At 39.1% G+C, this 22,165-nt stretch overlaps 2 protein-coding genes across 4 annotated transcripts in view; one reads left to right on the top strand and one right to left on the bottom strand.

Moving 5' to 3' along the window:
* JKAMP (JNK1/MAPK8 associated membrane protein) overlaps positions 1-22,165 on the top strand; it is a 288,079-nt gene that overhangs the window by 88,807 nt on the left and 177,107 nt on the right. The window lies entirely within an intron of this gene.
* Positions 1-22,165, bottom strand: part of RTN1 (reticulon 1) — a 124,132-nt gene that overhangs the window by 12,612 nt on the left and 89,355 nt on the right. The window contains exon 1 of one of the 3 annotated variants that reach the window (XM_063290465.1): positions 7,401-7,738. The exons of the other annotated variants lie outside the window; for them this stretch is intronic. Within the exon in view, the coding sequence (XP_063146535.1) occupies positions 7,401-7,461 (61 nt within the window). The 5' untranslated portion in view covers positions 7,462-7,738. Of the gene's footprint in view, positions 1-7,400; positions 7,739-22,165 lie in introns of those variants that run through there. 3 annotated transcript variants of the gene reach the window in all.

The following is a 22,165-nucleotide window of genomic DNA, read 5'->3' as shown; positions in this document are numbered from 1 at the left end:
TCATTAGAGCTAGCTTGGAAATGATTAGAACTGCGAGCAATTGTGGGAAAACAGGGGACAAGGCATTTGAACAATTGTGTCAGAAGAGATCACTCAGTCCAGCTGCTGAGACCCCAGAGCCCTCTCTCCTATATGTCTAGATTGAATAGGGACTAAGACGATTGCCTGCTCTGGCCTGCACCCTGGAACCCCTGCCAATGCCATTGTTCTGGGTTGGGACAGGTACCTAATACTAGTAGGCACAGCAGCAACAAACCAGACATTTCCCTTCCCATGCCACTGGCTGCATAGCATGCCTGGAGAGGGTTAGTGAGGCAAGGGAGAGTGGATGTTATTTGAGAGTGATAACAGACATGAAGTTAGGGGTGGTCTGGTTGACAACATATATTTGGACTCAAAAGTTTTTTCAAAGCCCCTTTCTCAAGATTTTTGAGTAAGATTACATGTTTAAGAGGACAAGTCTATCTAAAGGACAGGAGTGTAATGTTCTGTGGGAATGACCTTGGGAGACAGGAGGAGGAGCTGCAACCTAGACAACCATCAGGCAAGAGGTATCTCAGCCCTCAGAAGGAAAAGAGGCATGGGAAGCATCTCAGAAGGGACCCTCCCTAGTTTTCTGGAAAGTAAAAGTAAAGGAGGGGAGAAGTGCTTTCAGACTTGCCAGATTCTGTTACTGTAACCTTACAATAAAGGTAGTGTTAGTACTCATGGTTTGTGCTTCTTGTCTGGACTATCTCAAAGAGCTGAGATGGAGACAGATTGTAGTGTGTAAGGAAGATGATCTTGACAGAGATAAGTCAGATCTGTTACTAAAGCAACAATGAGAAAAACATGGCTTAAGTCCAAAACAAGCAGAAAGTATGTGTAAGTGGTTCAGACACCTTCCCAACTCACATGGATATATAAAAAGGGGAGGAGGCACAGCACAATCAGACTTGCAAGATTCTCTATAAAAGTAGTCTTAGCCTTGTGATCAATAAAGAAAAAAACAAAAACAGAACATTCTTTGAGGGATCCAATAAATATGAAATAATGTTTTCTGATGAATTAATTTCATTTTTAAATCACAAGTATATTTCACATTTCTTAACATATGGACACACTGACTCTCAAAAATTGGATATTCCAATTCTTCATTCCACAATTCATATATATAACTAATGCTTTTAATTCACTTATTAATTTCTTCAAAAATTGAATTGTTGGGTTCCATTCAAGCATTGCATCTCTTAAAGAAGCTAAAATTGCAGGTATCTGGGAAGTTGCTAGAGCATCCAAGCCATAGTGTGGCCCAGCTAATATTGTAGGTACAGTAAGTCATAATTTTTCAAAATCTTTAAAAAAGCTAGTAGATGTAACGTGTTGATCCCTTGTTTAGCCCAAGTATTAGAACAGAACATCTTCCTTGCTACGTTCAAAGCTGGGCTATTCCACAATGTCAGTTTCTCATGTGATTCAGAATCAAAATATAACTTACCTATTAATAAGCAAATCTGAGTGGCAGCTTCCAAGGCTGGAAACAAAGATCCCTGTTTAGTGTACCTGGACCCTAAAACTTGTCAAGATCTCAAAGGCGGTACACACATGTTCTCCAAATGGCTCAGGAAGTGCATATGACATGTTACCATCTAATTCTCCTGCATCCAATTCTTTTCTCCACACAAAACAAGTGGCATTAATTTATTTATTTTGATTGTAACCTTTTTTTCCTTCTGAGAGTTCAGACCAACTTGCATGAAGTCTCCCCCTCCTTCTTCTCCTGTAACCATTCTAGGAAATAAGCTTGGCTGGGAGAGAATGACTAGTCTCAAATCATCCAGTGAGTTCTGTAGTCAAGTGACTGTTTGAACTTGGGCTTCCCTGATCCAAGTACAATAGCTCAGATAATATTTTGAAAACATCATTGCAAATGAATGCAAACCTCCAGCTTGGCATATAGATCTCATTAGAGGGAACCACCAGAGTTGCTAATTACCCAAGCTTATTCCAGATCTGCATCAGATCAACACTTGCTAACTGCTGCATATAGAAGTGTTGTTGGAGGAGAAAAGAGGGGCTGGTACAAAATTCGGCTGCCCAAGAGGTCTTTTCTCTTTCTTTCTACCAGTAAGCAACATTCAGATGTACCACAGCAGCGTTTGGGAGAGAAGGGCTGCCAAACCAGGAAGACTCATTTGTCTGAATACATGAATCAGAGCAATTGTTCCTCCTCATGAGGCTTCTGCACAATACAGACAGGAGTTCCTCTCCCTTATGAGCCTGTGTACCATGGAGACAAGGCTGAACTTATGAGGCTGAGTAGATAGGAAACAACAGCAAGCAAACTGTTCTGAGTATTATTTCCTAGACAGACAGACAGACAAGGCATGGATTTTTATATATGCTTAGCACAAACCATAACTATGGCTGAGCTAGACAGCAGTAATTAATAACTGGTATTATTAATTAATTGATAAGATGGCCTACAGACAATGCCTTGCTGAGGAAACCACTGGGAAGATATGTATGTTTTCTAAGAGAAGAATGGAATGCATGTGAATAAAATGAACTGGATTAAACATATAAAACACTCTTCCCTAATCATGCATCACTGGGCAATCTCTTTGCTAACATTTTGAAGGGATGACACATCAGACTATTGATTCTACCCATGTTCATTTTAAAAAAAAATCAGTCTATTAATGATGTCTGAACATCATATGAAGTCACCACTACTGTAAGTCGTTGTGCACCAGAAAATCTTGGCTCAGCCAGTACATGCTGCTTATATATTTGGAGAACATGCTAAAACAATTAGGTAATAACTGTTATGTTACCTTTGTGTTCTGACTTTCCTTCAAGATTTAAAAAGCTTTTTTTTTACAATCTATCACTATCCTTCATAATTTTACATGCAATCATCTATGTTTACCAAAAAGTCATCGAATTCATGAGCTTATTTGATTTACTGTGGAAAAACCATTTGTTTATGATACTTTAGAACATGTTCTACAGATTTAAGTATGTAATATATGTAAACATATTACATCTAAGTATGCAGTGTATGTAAACATAGGTATGTATGTGAATAAGTATATATACCTATTCATGCATGTTCACACATATAGATTGTGCTTATACAAATACTATACACTTATACATAATCATGCCTAGCACATTAATTTAACATCCTACTCAAAAGAAGATGCTGGAAACATGTTATGAGGAATACTGAACAGATACTAGGGTGTTTCCACACACAACTAAGGAGCTGCTATTAAAATTTTAGATATTTTGGGTACACCTTTTCCCACATAACTCCATGAGGCATATAGAATCTAGCAGGGGTACCTTGTTGAAATTGATGGGTTGAGTGTTGACATTCAGAATCAATTCTCTACCACCTGCTGGCCTGGTTTACATTTTCTTCCAAGTTGAATCTGACCTTGAAAAAAAGGTCTCAACCAATGTGACCCAGAACATATGGAAAAGCCAGGCTTGGGTGGAAATACCTTTTCAGCCACCCCCTGAGCAAAGCATGTTTCTTTCAGCCTAACTTAATATAAAAGAATCTTTTGCAAATAAAATAGGAATATCCTGTGGATATTTTCCTAGGAGCTCCTTGGAACAAGAAGTAACTGGAGAAAGAGTAGGACTACCTTAGACCTTGTAAAATCTGCTTATAGAGCAAAGAGATAATCACATTTGCAGATCTCTTTCTCATTAGTGCAGCTTTGCTAGGAAGCTGCTTTTTATTAGATCAGACCACTGGACCATCAAGCGCAGCATTCTAAACTCGGACTGGCAGCAGCTCTCCAAGATTTCAGAAAGGCCTTTTCCATCACTTGTTACTTGATCTTTGTTAACAAGAGATGACAGAGGCATTGTAGACACTCAAACTATCTTCAGATCAATCGGGATTCTATGAACTTGAAAAAAGCAAAAAGGATCTTCTCAGAATTTGAACTGCAGATATTTGCAGTTTCTATTCCTTGCTTGTTTCTCATTATTAATGTTTTGAATGTTGAGAGTCTTAATGTAGTATCCTGAATTATTTTATTGCATTATGTGACATTCTGGAAATCCTATACTTGGAAAAGGTTGTGAAGTCTTCTATTAACAATGCATGAATAAATCACATTAACTTCTGTAGGGTTCAGCAAAGGCAACCAGGACTCTAATCATGCAAACTTTGGGCAAAACCCTATCTCTTAGCTTCTGGTTCCAAGATGCATAATCAATACTACTATACAATCACAATCAGGAGGAGACTGGTATCACATTTTCTAACAAATTTTGTTAAAATGTAGTCAGAAAAGGTTGGTTGGTTAGTTAGTTAATAACTAAAAAAACATAAAATGCTGCTGTAATGGAAGCCAGTACTACATAAATGCATGCCAAATTTGATATATAAATAGAACACAGAATGTACACTGAAAGCTAGAGGTTTGGGAATATCAATAAATGAGCTTTAATCATTTAAATTATAGTTGATTAGTCAATGGAAGATTAATTGCAAAAGACAGATTTTAATAATTGTGATAGCAGGCTGAGAGTTAAGGATACATCTTATGTACTGATATTGTTTTGGCTCTGATACATTAATGACATATGATGGGAGAAAAAGAAACTGTTAAAGGTTTTTTTTTAAAAAAAATTTAAACATAGATAGTTGTTTTTATTTAATTTTAAATTTCTCATTTCCTTGGAACAGTTTGAAATTATTTGGGGAATTACAAATGAAGTTTTGAAATCTGATAGCTACATGATTGGTTTATTTTCAGTAACCAATCCATCCACTAATAATTCCGTAATCTAGCCTTGCCAAGCCTGGTACTGTCTAGGTATTTTTTTACTAAAATCCTCATTATCCCAAGCCATTCACATATAGCATAGCTAGAGAGAGAGAAAAGTATCAGTACAGATATGTCTTATAACATATACCAGCCCATAAATAGCCTGAAGATACTTAATTTGTACATGTGAGGATAGGATACATCCTTATCGATTGCAGATAGAGGTCTCTTCTCTCATTTTGTTTCTATGGACACACAATTAAAATGTAGATCTCTGACAAAAAGGTGTTTAGAAAGATGTTTTCATTCACATCCAATTCTTGAACAGCCAAAATCAAATCCTTTCAGAAGATGCAATGACATATTCAGGTTTGTTGATGGCCTCACAATCTCCATCATACCTTGAAGGTAACCCGAGTTTCTACCATTATGTTATTGCATCCATTTCAGTCCTTTCATCTGTAAGACTGTAGATCTCAGATCTCAACAGTTCAGCAGTTTGGATGGAAACCTATCCTGAAATCTTAGTTCACTTCATTTTTTGTCTTTTCGTTGCTCTATCCATTTGTTTAGTCATCTCTCTGGATACAATTCCAATTTCTCTCAATCCTATATGTTAATCTGTTCTCCTGTATGATTTTCCACCAACATTTTATCTTTACTTCTACAAACTTTGCATTTATTATTTAACAAATGAAGAAAGGCTATAGAAAATATCTATAATGTAAATCTTAGCAAATACAGATTTTTCTTTCATACTGAGTATTAAAATGTTCTTTTATTTATTTAATATTTACCACCAGGTGTTTTAAGAAATTATAGCTCTATTTAAAAACCCAAACAGCTGTTTTTGTTACATTTGTCCAATCAACAAAAGTATTAAGAGTTTATTCCAACTTAATCAATTTCGGTCAGAGTACAGTTTGTAGCATTCCAGTCTATTCTGAGCAATATTAGCTATTGTAAACAAATGGCATTATATTCACAACATCAACATTTGATTTAAAAGGTACAACGCTATATAAACTCCTCTAGAAACTCAACAGGGTTTACTTCTGAACAGATAAACACAGTATTATACTATAAGTCAAGTCTACTGTAATTCAACAGTTTGACTTAATAACTATGTGTTTCCCTATATACAGTCCAAGGAAAATGTAATTGAATGGTATCTTGTACATAAAGGAAAAAAAACAGCATGTAACATCACATGCATACAAACTCATGTTTTTAAAAATATACCCCCATATTATAAAAGCAGATAATATTAAATATCAGTTTATAAGTAGGTTGTTCTAGTTTACATTCAGTAAAGAAGCATTTTCTGGAAAAATCCTTTTGCCAGCTTGAGACACTTTAATTAATAAATGTACTTTTTAAAAATCAGAGGTGCAACAGCCCAGATAGAGAATTCTTTATATATCCATACTCAGAACAACCCAATTTAACCATATATGGGGAGAATAATAGTCTAGCTAACAATGTCATATCCTTCCCTTGCCCTCTCTGGAGTTACGACATTATTAGTCAACACACACACACAGAGGCCCTTATCTATCACATGTAACCCAAATAGAAACCTTATTCTGGTCATAGGGAGATGATACAAACACTAGCAATTTGAACTGTATGTTTCATGACAAGTAGTGCCTTCCCAAATGACACAGTATCAGAAAATGAAGTAAGGTCTAAAAACATCAGCAGAATGCAGATAAGATTACTGAGCAAGTCCCACAGCATTTTCCTATTACCAAAACAAAAGGAGGTTATGAGTAGCAATGAAGTCTGCATAAAAATGGCTGAAAAGCTGTATTAGGCAAAGAGAAGGTAGCCAGCCACACCCATTGGGGAAATGTTCAAAATAAATCTTGTATGACGGAAAAGGAGAAGGACTGTTGTTTGCTTCTATTTTTTTTTCCTGCAAATTATGAAGATCATAATACATTTCGGTATGTTGGGTTTTTCACATCTACAATAGCCCAAATCACTGGCAAAAATGAAGGCAAAGATACAGAATAAAAAAGAAGGTAAGGCAGCTAGAGTAATGAGCTTCCAGAATCAAGTGGAGTTGTCACGCTGTTGCAATGGTCTCTGGAGAACGAAAAGCAGGGCTTTCTGAATGGGTGTGTCTCATTGCCCCCCAACACACAATACACTGAAGCTCACTCCAAAACTAACAGGACAGCCGGCACCAGAAACAGAACCCCAGCCCCCAGGTTCATGGCTGCCTCCCAGCCACTCCGTCGGGTGATCCCACTAAATTGCAGATGGGGGTACTTAGAGATCAGCAATAGGCTGGCTGGCAAAGGAACTGTCACCCAGAGAGAGAAGCCATGTGCAGTAGCATTTTTAAGAAGGGTGCATGGAAGGAAGAAAGCAAAGGGATGCAAAGAACATCGCTGTCTTGAGTTTTCTCCTTTTTTTGCTTTAAATGAAAAAAGAACCAGCCCGAATAAAAATGTGCAGAAGAGGCACAGACTCCAGAAATGTTAGAAAGATGGTGATGATGATGATGATGATGATAATGATCGTGATTATATGAAAACTCTACAGCCCTTTTGAGTGTTTCTCCCACCCCCTTTGCAAATATTTCTATGCATGCAGAACTAGAGCAGAAAAAACTACCCTGGCCTCTCCAGTTGCTCCAGAGGCAGTCCATCTTCGTAGAATCAGCACTGGCTTGCATCTTGCAAGCGAAGATGAAAGAACTGTAGGGTCCTTCTCTGCGGCTCTGGCACTGTCTTTTTTTCCCCCGTCACTCCAGCATTCCAAAACATGGAAAGGGTGAACGGGTCTCTCAAGCTCCTGCTTTTCAGCCCCTTATACTGGCTACGGAGAGATGCTGTTAAGCAGAGCAGGCGAGGGTGGGGGAGGGCATATTGCAAGCGCTGCGGTCTCCACTGCAGCAAATCAGCAAAAGGAAGCTGCGATTGCTCTGGGGACCGGTCTCTTTTGTCAAAGAGGGAAAAAGATGCAGCAGCTGCTTTGCAAACCAGTAACAACAACAACAACAACAACAGTGCTGATTGAATGCTGTCGAGCTGTCAAAAGGCTGAGCTAAAGGGGACAGCTGAAGAACAAAAACAAATTGGGTGTGGATGGGAAGAGTGGGGGGTAGCAGGGAGGAGTGCAGTGGGGAGATGGGTGCGGCTTCCTCTGCATTTATTCGACAGGGACTATTTTTCTTCCAGAGATTTCTTGGCAAATTTAGGAGAATGAGACCTGTGTTAAGCTGTGGTTGAAAACAATCAGGGGTTTGGTAGCACCTTTTCTGACCAACAAATTTTATTAAAAGGCATGAAATTTTATGCTTTTAATGGAATTTGTTGGAAAAGGTGCTACCAGACTCTTTTTTTCCCTTTTTTTCTATTTTTTTTCTGGGGGGGGATGATAAATTTAAAAGACTGAGTATTTCTGCAGCATTTATTTGTCAAGGCTTGCTCTCCTGTTTATCTGAATCCACTAATCCTGCTTCTCTCTGTCATATTTACAAAACACAATGCTGAATGGCAGGGTAGCTAATACAGAGCAAATTCAGTGCCAGGCTTGGAACCATACTAATCAGTTTGTCCCACAGCCTCACTAAGTCTTGATCTCTGAAAATTTATACCTGCTACCCCCTCCTCTCCTTTCAGCATAATCCATGAACTATGTAAAGTCAGCAAAACCAAAGAGACAGACATCATCCAACAGACCTCCACTCTACAGCTCGAGTGAACTAAAAAAGAGTGAATCTGGTCTAGGTCCCTAAACCACCATCACAGCACATTGCATCTAGGATTCACCATCCGCTTCAGAGATAGGGTGGCCAATTGTCCCTCATTAAAAAGAGGGAACCAAACACGACAACTTTGCTTGTTTATACACCAAAACTTGCAGACACAGGCGAAACTGCTCTAGCTTGTTTAAAATACCAAGAATTATAATAAGAGGTCTGGTCTGGTCTATGTATAAATGCAAATCTAAAGATCATCACCATAACTTAAATTTAAATCCCATAGTGACAACAAGCCCGTACCTGATAGTTCTAGCGTGCAATCATACTATTAGTATTAATTGGATTGCACTGTAAGCAAGTACAGCTAATGAACCATCCCTCACTTAGTTAGCCAAGCTTAGGTTGACATATGAACATTGGGCTCTGATTTTATCCTCCCAGAAGTAGCCTTCAGGGAGCTAAAAACAAACCATAGTTTTGTTCTCCCATTTCTTTCTGCAAGAAAAAAAAACAGTGTCTACAGATATAACCCACTAAGCATAGCTAACCAAGCCATGACCAGCTCATTATTTGTACCCACTTGTGAGCACAGGTACTACTAAGCAAGTCTTTTGCTTAATATGATGTATGAATGCAATTAAAGACTGTTGAATAGGTGGCCTGTATGCTTTCTCAAGACTTTTCTGCATTACTGCCTTAAGCTGCTTGACACCATGTGCTTAAACCATCTGGAAATGAAGCCAACTTAAGAAATTCCTTTCTGGATTTCAGTCCCTTGTGATGACCTGATGTTTGTGCAGTCAGGTTTCCTATGGCCCTTGTTGATGGATTCCCCACTTTCTTATCCTTCCTAGATTGATCGATCAGTCAATCAGTCAATCAATCAATCAGTTTTGTAATGTTTCCAGTCATTTAAGTAAACTCTTGTCAATTGGACCTGGTTTTAAAACAGAAAAAGAAACGGCATGGTCTCACTGGGAACTTACTTTTAAAGTCTAGTTTTTCACCATTCTGCTGCTGAACTTGTAAAACAAATGGCCATGAAAAGTAGTGACCAAAGACCAGACAGGAGGGTGTGTTCCTGCCACAGTGCAGTGTAGTCAGCTGGAGCAGAGGGGTTAGTCAATAGTGAAATGAATTTCAACAGACAAACTGGACAGCACTGCATGAGTTGGCACCAAGTCAGAAAACACTGCTTTGGATGTGTAGCAGAACAAAAATGGGTGTAGACTGCCTTCCTGATGGGTAGATATCATCCCAATGCCACCTTGAACTTGGATTAATCCCTGCAACAGGTTCATTTCCTGAGTATTGCAGTGAAATTACCTAATACAGGGTTTCTCAACCTTGGTGACTTGAAGACGTATGGACTTCAACTCCCCCAGCATGGTGGCTGGGGAATTCTGTGAGTTGAAGTCCACACATATTCCAGTCACCGAGGTTGAGAAACAGTGATCTAACAGATGTACAGTCCCAATGTTTGGGAAGGCTCATGTGTGTTGAGGCATCCTTCAAATAACCAGCCCTGGGTGTCTTTAAGGAGTATCTAGTTCTCTTTGTCCCAGACTTTCCTTTTCTGATGGAGGCCTGTCTACCTTCCAGTTTTGTGATACTAAAATGATGTGTGCCAGTTCTACAGAGCCTTCTCAGCAATGCTTATTTCCGGAGTTGCAGTGCTTATTTCTGCAGTGCCTATTTCTGGAGTTATAAGAAAGCCTGGCTGATTCCTGTCCAAACCTTAAATCAAAGATCTTTTGCTGAGGCTTTCTGAATCTCTATCACGGTGTTTCTTAAACTTGGTATGGCTGGCTGGCTGGGGAATTCTGGGAGTTGAAGTCCACACATCTCAAGGTTGGCAAGTTTGAGAAACACTGCTCTGTCATGATTGGGTTGTGATTTTCACTCTTGTTCTGCTTTTAAGTGCTATTTCCATTCTTAAATTATGAAAAAAAAGCCTTGATTTTATTGCCAAATATGCATTTTCTATCCTGAGCTACTTCACATTTGTTCAGGCTATGGAGGGGGCGGGGGAGGAATTGAGTAAATGTGGCTATGGAGAATGGTAGCACAAAGTACTTCCCATGAGGTATGCTTATCTCCAGAGTAGCATGCCTTATCAGAAGGACTGTATCGCAATCTTTGATCCAAACCAGAGAAAGCTTTTAAAAAGAACAATTATGATGATCACAATATGATATATATCTTTATTACCTTTGATGCACTTTATGAGTGTGCTTTTGTGTGAGGGAAACATACAAATCACACAAAAAGCAAGTGATAATTGGCTAGTGTTGAATGAATGAATCCTGGGGACTAGGTTTTGAACAGCCTGTCTTCTAAAAGCAAGACCAAAACAACGACTTCTCTCAAATCATATTCTGGCATGAAAATAATGGGCAGATTTTTCCAAACAACAGATTCATTAAATAATGTTGCTGTTGTGTCTTGTACAGTTTGAATCTATTTCTGGGTCTTGCACTTAAAATAACATGGGGACAAATGCATTTATGCATTCATACATGCATCAGTTTGGTCACTTCAGATACAATATTGGCACTAACATATTGAATCTATACAACTTTTTAATGTACGTTGCTGACAGATATCTTAGTATCATACACAACACATACACATATACATACAATACCATCCCTCTGTGTGAATGTATCTTTCCGTCGTAATATATCTTAGGCTTACTGACTCAATCTCAGAATCTTTTCAGATATCCTGAAAAAAGTCAGCTAGAATTAATAAATAGGATGTTTCCCATAGCCATTTCATGGTATCTGGCAGTACTTTAACTCTAAGCAGCTACCTTTAAGCAAGCAAACAAATAAATAGGAGTTATTGCCCATACAAAGAATTGATTCATACATGTATGAAGTCCTAGACTCACATGGATTTGGTACTTACACCTTTAATTCAAAAGTTGGGAATCTGTGTTGTTGGAGTATCACTTCTGTAATCCTGCCCACTGGCCATGCTTGCTGAGGCTGGCTGAGATGGAATCCATTGATCTCTGGAACACCATAGTCTCCTCTTTCAAACGTGTTGAGATACTGACAAAGGGTACAGGAAATGGGTCTCTTGCTTTGGACCTGTTCTCTTCCCCACACTCCCCCCTCTCTTCTGTGACCAGCAGATGTGGAGGGAGGTTAGATGAAGGGACTGAGAAAGGAAAGGGGAAGGAGACTGTAATAGCCACATCCTTAGATGTGGAAATGAACAGTCACTATGCACCCCAGAACTGGCTCATGTTTGTCTTGTCCTGGAAGAGCCTGGTAACCTGGTGAACTGAAGATTCACATATTGTCTCTGTAAAAAGGAATGGGGCAATCTGATATCTCTATTCTTAAAATGAATTGGGATTAGATGCTGAGTTCCCAGATCCTTTTGGCCACCACCACCATCTTTATCATCATCATCATCATCATCATCATCATCCCCTGCCTCTAATATCTGAAAATGAACTTTGCTACAGTAAGAAGAGAAGGGTGGATAAAGCAACTTGGAGGAGTTAGACAGTTGGCTAGGGTTTTTTTAGTGTCACAATTGTTCTAGAGATAGCAGTGGAGATTTAAATGGTGTCCTGGGAAACCAGATTGGCTGGATCTGAAAGTTGATGAGGGATGCAGTGAGATCAGGGAGATTTTTGCCTTGAAGTAGCAGGGCTTGCTTTTTTCCTTATCTCTGGTTTGCTGAACATCTCTGTCTAGCGCAGCAGACTTTGGCATACAGTACATGCATTTGGAACTATTATCTTAGCATTACCTGCTAAGAATGGCCACAATGATGTAAGACAAGAGTGCTAAAATTCCTCATACCCAGTTGATCTGCTCATCTTGTTCTTTAACTTATTTCTTTTTTGGTTTTTGCCGGTTTCTTTTAGAAACCAGCAAAAACCAAATAAGAAATAAGTACATTACTGTACATTGTACTTTATTCTTTTTATTATATTGTGGGCCACCCAGAGTCATTTGGAACGGGACAGCACCAAAATCAAATAAATTAATTTTAATTCCTATGGCTGTGTCTATGCAATATGCTCAATCAAAAGCCGCGGTCATTAACAAACCACAGTGGTTTGATACATGCAGCATGCTAAGCCAAAACAGGTCGCATTATAGTTGGCGATGCCTATTTCATCCAAACTGCTAAGACATAATTTGGCTGTTGGATTTGGGTTTAAAAATTATCATTTGTTAACTGTGGTTTAGCATATCCGGTGAAGAAATCTGATAATTCTGTTGCCTGTTATTTAACACCCACATTCAAAAAGTGAGAAAGCAAAAGAGAGGCACTCTGGCAGTACGTCCCATTGGCTTTTCATGCATAGCATTCAATCACTCAAATACATCTGGGGAGCAAGAAAAATCACAGCTTTTCTTCAGTTATTTCACTGGACATTATTTGGCTTGCACCTGCATTCCTTGGAAGGAAATGTTGTTGGTGCTGACTGATGGAGAACTGTTTGACATTCAGATCTGTACTGGGTAGGGTAGACAAAGCATCTTGGGGCTGGACCAAACACCTGGACTTCCAATTGCTCCAGCTGAGTGTATGATCCAGTGTTTCTCAACCTCAGCAACTTTAAGATGTGTGGACTTCAACTCCCAGAATTCCCCCAGCCACACATCTTAAAGTTGCTGAGGTTGAGAAACACTGGTGTAATGGCAAAATACATGATGCAGGTGACTTTGATCCTGTAATTTTTGAGCAGTAAAATCTAAGCCACCATGAATAACTGAAACAGTGAAGTGTTTTTCAAAACTTCCCCCCCCCCATCTATTTGTCATCACGGCGCCACCTCAGTCACTTACTAAGAGCAAACAAAGACTAAGCAGCTCAATATACCCAGGGAGGGCACTCAATAAGTGCAATGCTAAGTAGAGACTTGAACTGCCTCTCTTAGAGCTCTGTCGAAAATTCCACATGCTGTCTTATACTCTATTAAGCCAGTGTGGCATGCAGGAATCTTAGCCACTGAATCAGCATCTCAGTAAGCTTTTTTTGTTGACCGTGACATTGTTAAAAATGCAGGCTCAGAAAGATATACTCAGCAATGAATACTTAGGGGCAATTTTGCTAACATCAATTTATTGATAAATTACCTATAAAAGCCATATAAGGCTACTTCAACACTTAATATAAATTCTTAATACAGTATTCTTATGTTAAGCCCTTCAAAGTGCCATGTCACCAGAGATTCTATATAAACCCATCTGGTTCTGAAAAGCCAATCAGTTGGGAACAGCAGGCCTAATGCATACCGTAAAAGACGCCAAACATGACTCATTCAGGGATTTCAACAATCACATGTTTTTCTCTGATTACAGTCTGAAAGACAATAAACAAGTAAGAAAAATGCTCTTGGAATTATTGTAGTGGCATTTTTGATATACAGAACTAATTTTTAAAAAGTACCTCAGGACAGTTATTTGGGTATTCTAATATTTTTTTAAATACGAATTCATAAATTTGATTTTTTTTCAAAAATGTAGACTAAAGGGAACAAGGACAAATTGAATTTATGATTACACTCAAAGGTGACACAGACTGCATTAGGGGCTGATCTGCCCATTCATCCTCTAGGGTGCAGAAGTAAAACACTAGATGGAGAAACATTTAAATGTGTATCTTTGCTAGTATAAAACTCATGACTCACATCATTTCTCTGCAGTGATACAGCAACAACTTCTATATTAGCCACGAAATGTGTAGATGAGAACGCTGCTTCCTAAGATCAAAGGAGAAGTGCTAGGATAAGCTGGATGTGTACAGCAAGTCAGAGAAGTTATTCTATCATCCCACAATAGTCATGGCTACTAATTGGATATAGTGGTGAAACTAATTTCAGCCCACCTTAATTGAGATTGGCTATTTGGAATAAGACTGTTCAAAATGTATCATGGAAGACAGTGATTGTGGACAATGAGTCTAATGGACAGTTTGACTTTGCATTCTTATGTTCTTATCATGGAATTCCAAAAAGCTTGGAGCTTAATAGAATACCATTTTAAAAAAATTACCAATGAGATATTGAGATTGTTTGGAATCCTTTTATGACTATCTCCGTCTTTGTGTTATAAACAGCCCCTTCTTAAGACTTTGACAGGTTATACTGCTGGTGATTTAAGAGATGCATTGAAGCAGAGGGCTCTTACAGCAAGAGCTAAGACCCAGCATGGTTCTTGCTTTGCTAAGGAAATAATTATTCATTATAGCAACATTATAGCCATCTAGCTATGTTGGGACTGCAGCTCCTCAAATTTTTAGGCATTAGTCACGCTCTCTGGGAATGGCAAGGCTGCACTATAGGGAAGTACCTGAAAATAATGAATCCGTCAATGCAAATAGTAAGTGTTATCACTTCATCAAATGCTTTTTGTTTTCAGTGTAGTAAAGAAAAAGGTTTCCCTTGACATTAAGTCCAGTCGTGTCTGACTCTAGGGGGCGGTGCTCATCTCCGTTTCAAAGCCGAAGAGCCGGCGTTTGTCCATAGACACTTCCTCCATGGTCATGTGGCCGGCATGACTACACGGAACGCTGTTACCTGCCCGCCGAAGCGGTACCTATTAATCTACTCACATTTGCATGTTTTTGAACTGCTAGGTTGGCAGGAGCTGGGACTAGCAACGGGAGCTCACCCCGTCATGCAGATTCGAACCGCCGACCTTCCGATCGGCAAGCTCAGCAGCTCAGCGGTTTAACCCGCAGCACCACCGCGTCCCTGTTTTCAGTGTACATTATATAAAAACTAACTCTGAGCTCAGAAGCACTGCACATAAAACCAAGAGAAAAATATGATTTAAAAGTTGGTAGGCCACCCAAAGCTTTTCATTTGCAGGTTTCAATTATACAATACTGAACAAAGAGTTGTGGTTACTGTGTTGTAATGTACCCATACTTCCAAGAATGTTTTCAGAAAAGCTGGATAATTAATCAAGGCATCTTGTTAGCATGAACTCAAGTGCTGATATCCAACGGTTTACAATCCAGGCAGTCAAAACCTTACATTAGAAGTTGGCAATATTTTTGCAATTGAGGGACATAGCTGTTATTTCTCCAAAAGTTATAGGACGTATCAGAGGAGGCAGGGATGGAATTTTTGCCCACCACTTTTTCTATCTCACTGGGGATCTGGGAAAATTGGGGTATTTTACTTCTCATTTCTTTTTAAAAATACAGACAATGTACCACTGCTTTTAGCATTCTGCCATTGAATGTTGGCATGATTTTAGATATTTCCAGAGATAGGCAGGCACTGGGAGGCAGCATGTGGCCCACTTTCTACTCTGCATCACACCACATTTACAACTATTCTGCAAGGATACAGTGCCAATTCCTCTCTTTATGAGATCACTGGGTTCTAACAATAGCTGTTAGGAATATCTTGAAATGCATCTAGCAGAAGCCTTTGTGGATAAAAGGGCACTTTCATTCAGTGGGAGAAGCTGGACATAGAGATTCTGCATGAGCTGGAGAGGAGGTGACCTTTGCTGATTCTGTCTGCAGCCCTACTGTATCTCCTCAATATCTATTCCAGATAACTAGGGAATATCAGGAGAGAGAGAGATTGCACCAGGGACTGCAGAAGGAGGGAGTACTTCATAAATAAACTCTGGTGCATCCTAGAGAATATTTCTTCTGCATCAAAAGCTTTCCACTAACAGAAGGAGGCCTTCCATCTATCTAGATTTTCACCGCTCTTTTATTATTTGGATAAGAATTATACCCACAGCAGAGGGAGAGAGGGAAAGATGATGAATTGCTGGAGCATTGCTGAAAGGACCTATCTGGGTTATGGAATGCCCTTCCATACAGGAGAGCCCTTCCACAAAACCAACATCCAAAACCACCAACATACCCTTGGAACCACACTCATGCCATTGCTTGGGTATCTTCATATTTGGCTATCAAGGATCCTCTTAACCAGTGTTTTCTTCCTTTCCTATAGTTAGCCAGTAATGTAGCATAAACTTCAGCATTCCAGCCAACCTTCTGCTTCTACCCTGTCCTTCTTGTGTGCTCCCATATTTGCTGTGCAGTTGTGGTGATTGGAAAACAGAAACGGCCATTTTGTGGGGGAGCAGCATAGTCAACCTTCAGATTGATGAGTAAGGGCAGGGGATGGCACCAAGGCACTTCAGTTACTGCAGGAAGAGAATCTCAGGAGCTGGGAGGCAGGACCTAGTAGGAATTCTCACCAATGGGCAACTCTTCACCATGCAGCTGCTGAGAAAATATTTTTTTAGCTTTTCTTGTGGAGCAGCACCCAAACAGACCAACAATCAGCTCAGATTGCCGCCACCCCCCCCCCCCGAAAAAGGCCTACTGAAGCTCTGTGGCATTTTGGAGAAAAGAGAGTGTAGATCTATAGAATATAGAAGGGTCAGTGGTCCATATTGAAGAAGTAAGCATTGCTTCATAAGATTGGACCCGTTAAGTTATCCAAGACCTCCCAAGGTGGAGAGCAAAATGGAACACATTTCCATTTGAAAAAATGAACAAAAATGGCTGCTAGTTTAGATCCATGATACCAGGAAGTTATATAGGTTTGCTATTTCTCTGAATGGGGGTTACATTGTTTAAACTATGTTTTCAGTCACAAAGAGCCACCGTGGAGGTGACAGTGACATGATGATGTTGCCAGAGGAAGTGGGGGGTGGTACTATTTTCACCTTTGTTATTGCATTTTGCACAATTTTCTTTGTTAATAAACTAGGTATTTTAAGCTTACTGTATTATTTTAATGCTTATTTTTATGTGCTCCTGTGCATTGACTATTTGCTGCCAAATTTTACTAATGAGATCCTGGAGGCACCAGGGTTGGCCAAAAAAATGGTGGAGTGCTACATGTGGACATAATATATTTTGATTGCAGCAAAGCATTTGACAAAGTACCACATGACATTCTGATTCACAAGCTAGATGAAATGTAAGCTGTATGGCTTATCGATGGCTCTTCATCAAGACAGATTAGGGAACTGAGTAGAGTGCCATAAGATTCAGTTTTGTGCCCTGTAATTTTTTTACATGTTATTCATGACTTAGATGAAGAGGTGCAAGAAATGCTTATAAAATTTGCAAACGTTACCAAAAAGGAGATGGGATAGCCAATACTATAGATGAAAGAAATAAAATTCAAACAATTTAAATAAGAGAAAGGGGCTGATGGCAACAATCCAAACTTCTTCATAGGAAATAGAAATCAAATGCACAGCTATAGCATGGGAAATATACAAATAATACTGTAGTACTTATGAAAAGTATGCTGGAATAGTTGGCTACAAATTGACTATGAGTAAGCAATCTGATATGGGTATAAAAGGGACAAATGCAGTACAGACATTTATGATGCATTTAGGCTGCATTATGAGAATTATATTTTCCAAACTATGGGAAGTAATAATTATATTTTATTCTGTATTGGTCAGACCCAACCTTGAGTATAATTTCCAGTTCTAATTACCACACTCTTAAGAAAGGTCCAGAGAAACTGAGACAGACTCAAATGAAGAGCAAAGAAGATTATTAGAAAACTAAAAAGGAAATCAAATAAATTTAAGGAACTGGGAATGTTTAACTTTGAGAAAGAAAACAGGCATGTTCAAATGGAAGCCAGGCATCCATTTGTTAGGGATACATTAATTTGGCTTCCTGCACTGAGCAGGGAGGTAGAATCGATGATGGAATTGATGGCCTAAATGGCCCATCCCAACAATAGGATGTTATCTGGTCTACAGATTGCAAGTTGCCCACTCTTGCATTAAAAAAAAAATCTCTATTCATTTCAAAAGAGAAGAGGAACTGGCTCTGATCTTATTATTATAATTATTATCATCATTAATTTTATTATGTTTGAAGAGAAAGATAAAAGCTACAAAAAAACAAAAAACTACAAAAAAGGGAAGAAAAAATAAAAAGGTGTGAAAACACAAAAGAAAAAAATTTACAACATTACAGAAAGATGTGACTTCTGACTTTTAACAGCAAGGATATACAAAAATTTTCCATAATCAAGCTGTTACTTTATATTAAACCAAAATCACATTATTTCTATAAATCATTCCCCTTTAGCACATTATAAAATCACTTAAGTACAGTTACTCCCTCCCCTTATATTAAAATAAAGGGGAAAAATATTCATATAATCCTCCTAAACAACTTTCCCCCCTCAAAAAATAACACTTTTATTACTCCCTTCCTGCTACTACTATTCTATACATTTCTGTCTACTGTAATAAAAGTCAAACTAGAAAGCACATAAATTGTCTGCCATTATACTAATACAACAGTTTTAATAATCTTAATCTTAATATACCCAAAAAAGAAAAGCAATTCGAAACAATGACCTTAAATCAAATTCTTAAAACCATCCAAATAAACATTTTTATACCCTAATAGTTTTAATCCATATGCTTAAAAACAAATAGCATCAGTCAAACCCTAAAAGCAATCCAGATAAACATTCTTTAACCCTTATCCCACTTCAAAATAAACCAAAGCATTTTTTTCAAGAAAAAGCTCTGTGCACATAATACAATGTGCACAGAGCTTTTTCTTGAAAAAATCAAACAGCCCAACTGCCTCTCTCAAAAGTTCCAACTTCTAGTCAGAAAACCTCCCATACATACTGACCCCTTCTTTTTCATGGCATTCCACCAAAAAGTCCATTTTACATTGCTTGCAGATGCCTCTCTCCCTTGAATTTCTCCAACTCCACTATCCACTCTTCATCCAGCATGTCAACAGAAATCCCAATCTCATTCTTAGAAGAAACATTTCTATCGCTGTTGAATTCCTCAGTTTTATGCACTACATCCCCAACCAGATGACACATTTTAGACCTCATAATTTCCACAAGGTCCTGAATGTCTTGTATAAAAGCTTGACAGGAGTCAGAAAAGATCTGTTTAAAATCTTTCCTGTCTCACGCAGTAGATTATGGCGCCCCCTAGGAGCTTAACCAGCGAAAGTCGAAGATATGAAAAAGTTCTGAAGTATATTTACACAAAGTGAAAGTGAGATAAACAGAGAGTTCTCAAGGGAAAGTAGAAACAGAAAGCTGAAGGTTTAAATCAGCAGATTCAATGTGTAGGAAAATGCTAATATGTTCAAATTTAATACCAAAATAACAACAGGAAGACAATTATTTACTCTCAATCCTCTTTTATATTTGGAAGGAACGAATTCCAAAACTTAAAAAAGAATTTTTTAAAAAAAGTAATCCCCAAAATGATAAGCACCAAGACATCCCGCTTCTCCTTGCTGTAGAAAGCCTCTCTTAGGGAACGCATACTTTATATGTATGTCTGTATGTATGTATGTATGTATGTATATTGATTGGATGATTTAGAAATGGTGTGGCTGGTCTTAGTGCCCCTTTAAGGTTTCACCACGGCTTGGAAAATGGTGACGTCCCAGCCTCCCAGCTAGCTCTTACCAGTTGAACATGAAATGCTGTTTGTGATCTTCTGGCTTCAAACAGCTGTCTGGAAGGCATATGGGTGATTCCTGGTGTTTTCCTTTATCCGGAGAACACTCCTGGGCTTCAGGAAAACCTGCCTGAGCCCCCCCAAAATTGCCATGTTGTCAGTTCCACCTCCAGAGCCCACAGGCACAGCTGCTCAGTCTGCCATGTCCCCACCAGAAGTCATGGCTCTGATCTTTGATGCGGAAGCATTTCACTGATCCACATGGGAGCTGTGAATGTAAGACACCTTGGTTCTCTGAACACTTGTAGGCAAAAAATGAAAGCTTCTTAAAATAGAAGAAACCTTTTGAACTCTTAATTTCCAAACATGTTTCCATGGAAACAAAAAAGTAATTGACAGCCAGCGACTATGATTTGAGCCTGTTTTGTCTGTGTGATTCTGTCTTCTGACTATTCCCAAAAAAGCTTACAGATGTAATCCTAAATATTTATGAACATCACCTTGATTTTTTTCAAGCTCAAAATAGTGCTTTAAGTGGTCCATCTCCGAGGAAATAAAGCATGTTTTGAAGAAGAATCTTATTCTTTTTTGGTTGCCTAAGCAAAGGAGAGCAGAATCTTAAATAGAATCCCAGTAGTTAAATGGTATATGAAGGAGGAGGAGTCATGGAGCCTTTTTTTTTAAATTCATCCAACTGCATTAAGAATTGGGACCATATATCAATTTTTTCCAATTGCATGCATCTGTATTGCTCTTCAGTTCTCCAGAAACTAGAAAATTCAAAAAAAGTGGTGTCTTCCTAAGTGGGATTAGAACTCTCAGAATTCCCAGGCTTTGATCACTCTGAGCTGGTGTAGGAGGACTACAGTCCCAATACAACTGGAGGATTACAGACTAAGCAAACACGCTTGCAGGAATAGCTATTTTGTGAGGAGGTATTTGTTGGTTTTAGAACAGTGTTTTTCAACCTTGGCAACTTTAAGGTGTGTGGACTTCAACTCCCAGAATTCCCTAGGCAGCATGCTGGGCTGGCTGGGGAGCATGCTGGCTGGGGAATTCTTGGAGTTGAAGTCCACACACCTTAAAGTTGCAAGGATGAAAAACACTGTTTTAAAACATCTATAGGTAGTCCTTGCTTACCATCCCTTCATTCAGCGACCGTTTGAAGTAACGACGGTGCTGAATGAAGGAACTTAAGACTGGTCCTCGAAATTCCAGCTGTTTCAGTGCCCCCCCCCGTCACGTGAACAAAATTTGGGCTCAGTTGGGCCCACCCGCATTTATGACCACCTTTGGCTGCCTACCTGCTGGTGCCAGGTGCCCCCACTGCCCGGCCCTGCCTGCCACTGCCAAGCTGCACACTACTACTGTACTGTCTGGGACTGTCTTTCGTGCCACCTTCTTTCACACTGGTGCAGCTGGGGCTTCTCTTGTGCACCAGCCAGGGCCTCCATTTGCACCCTGCCCAGGACCTTTTATTCGCAAAAGAAGTTGGCATGCAAGAAGGCCCCGGCTGGTAGAGTAGTGGCATGGAGTGTGGTGGGTGCGGTGGTGGGCAGGGCTGAGCAGCAGGGACAGCTGATGGGAGCAAGTAGGTGGGCGGCCAAATGGGCTTTACAACCATATCACTTAGCAATGGAAGTTCTGGTCCCAATTACTGTCATGAACCAATGACTGCCTGTATTTATTTTAAGGCTAAAATAAAATTCCCATTCCCACATTTGCCATCCTATTTGTAGTTGCCAAAAATGCTAAGAGAGTGCTTTCTTCTTTTTTTCCCCTTTTGGCTTACTATTGGCTGCAGCAATTGCTCTCTCTGTGTTTCAACTTTATAATTGTGGCCATCATTGACAGTCAATTTTTCTCAAGCCATAATGCCTATAACATGGGTATATGTCATAATGTTGCTTCTAGGGATAAAATGAGGGGGGGATTGCTTTCTTGGAATGATGCTATATTATGATTTTAGCAAAATATAATGCTAGAGAACAAATTGCATCTATCATGACAAATGAGAACACTTGGCAAGAAGCTGTCTACTGCAATGCAGTAGGGAGACAATAGGTAAAAAAAGAAAAGTGAAACCAATTCAACAATACTTGTGTTTGCAGGGTAGAAAACTAGTGAGAAAAGAAGACCTGTTGCCATAATATTAAGAGTTGCATCTTTGCCCCACATGCTGGGTAAAAATGACTTTGGGTCTTCCTCCACGTATGAGTTAAAGTGCTACCAAC

The sequence above is a fragment of the Candoia aspera genome, chromosome 1 (assembly GCF_035149785.1).
Source record: "Candoia aspera isolate rCanAsp1 chromosome 1, rCanAsp1.hap2, whole genome shotgun sequence".
Classification (NCBI taxonomy): Eukaryota; Metazoa; Chordata; class Lepidosauria; order Squamata; family Boidae; genus Candoia; species Candoia aspera.
The sequence above is the reverse complement of the archived record's forward strand: the minus strand, read 5'-3'. Positions and strand labels throughout refer to the sequence as shown.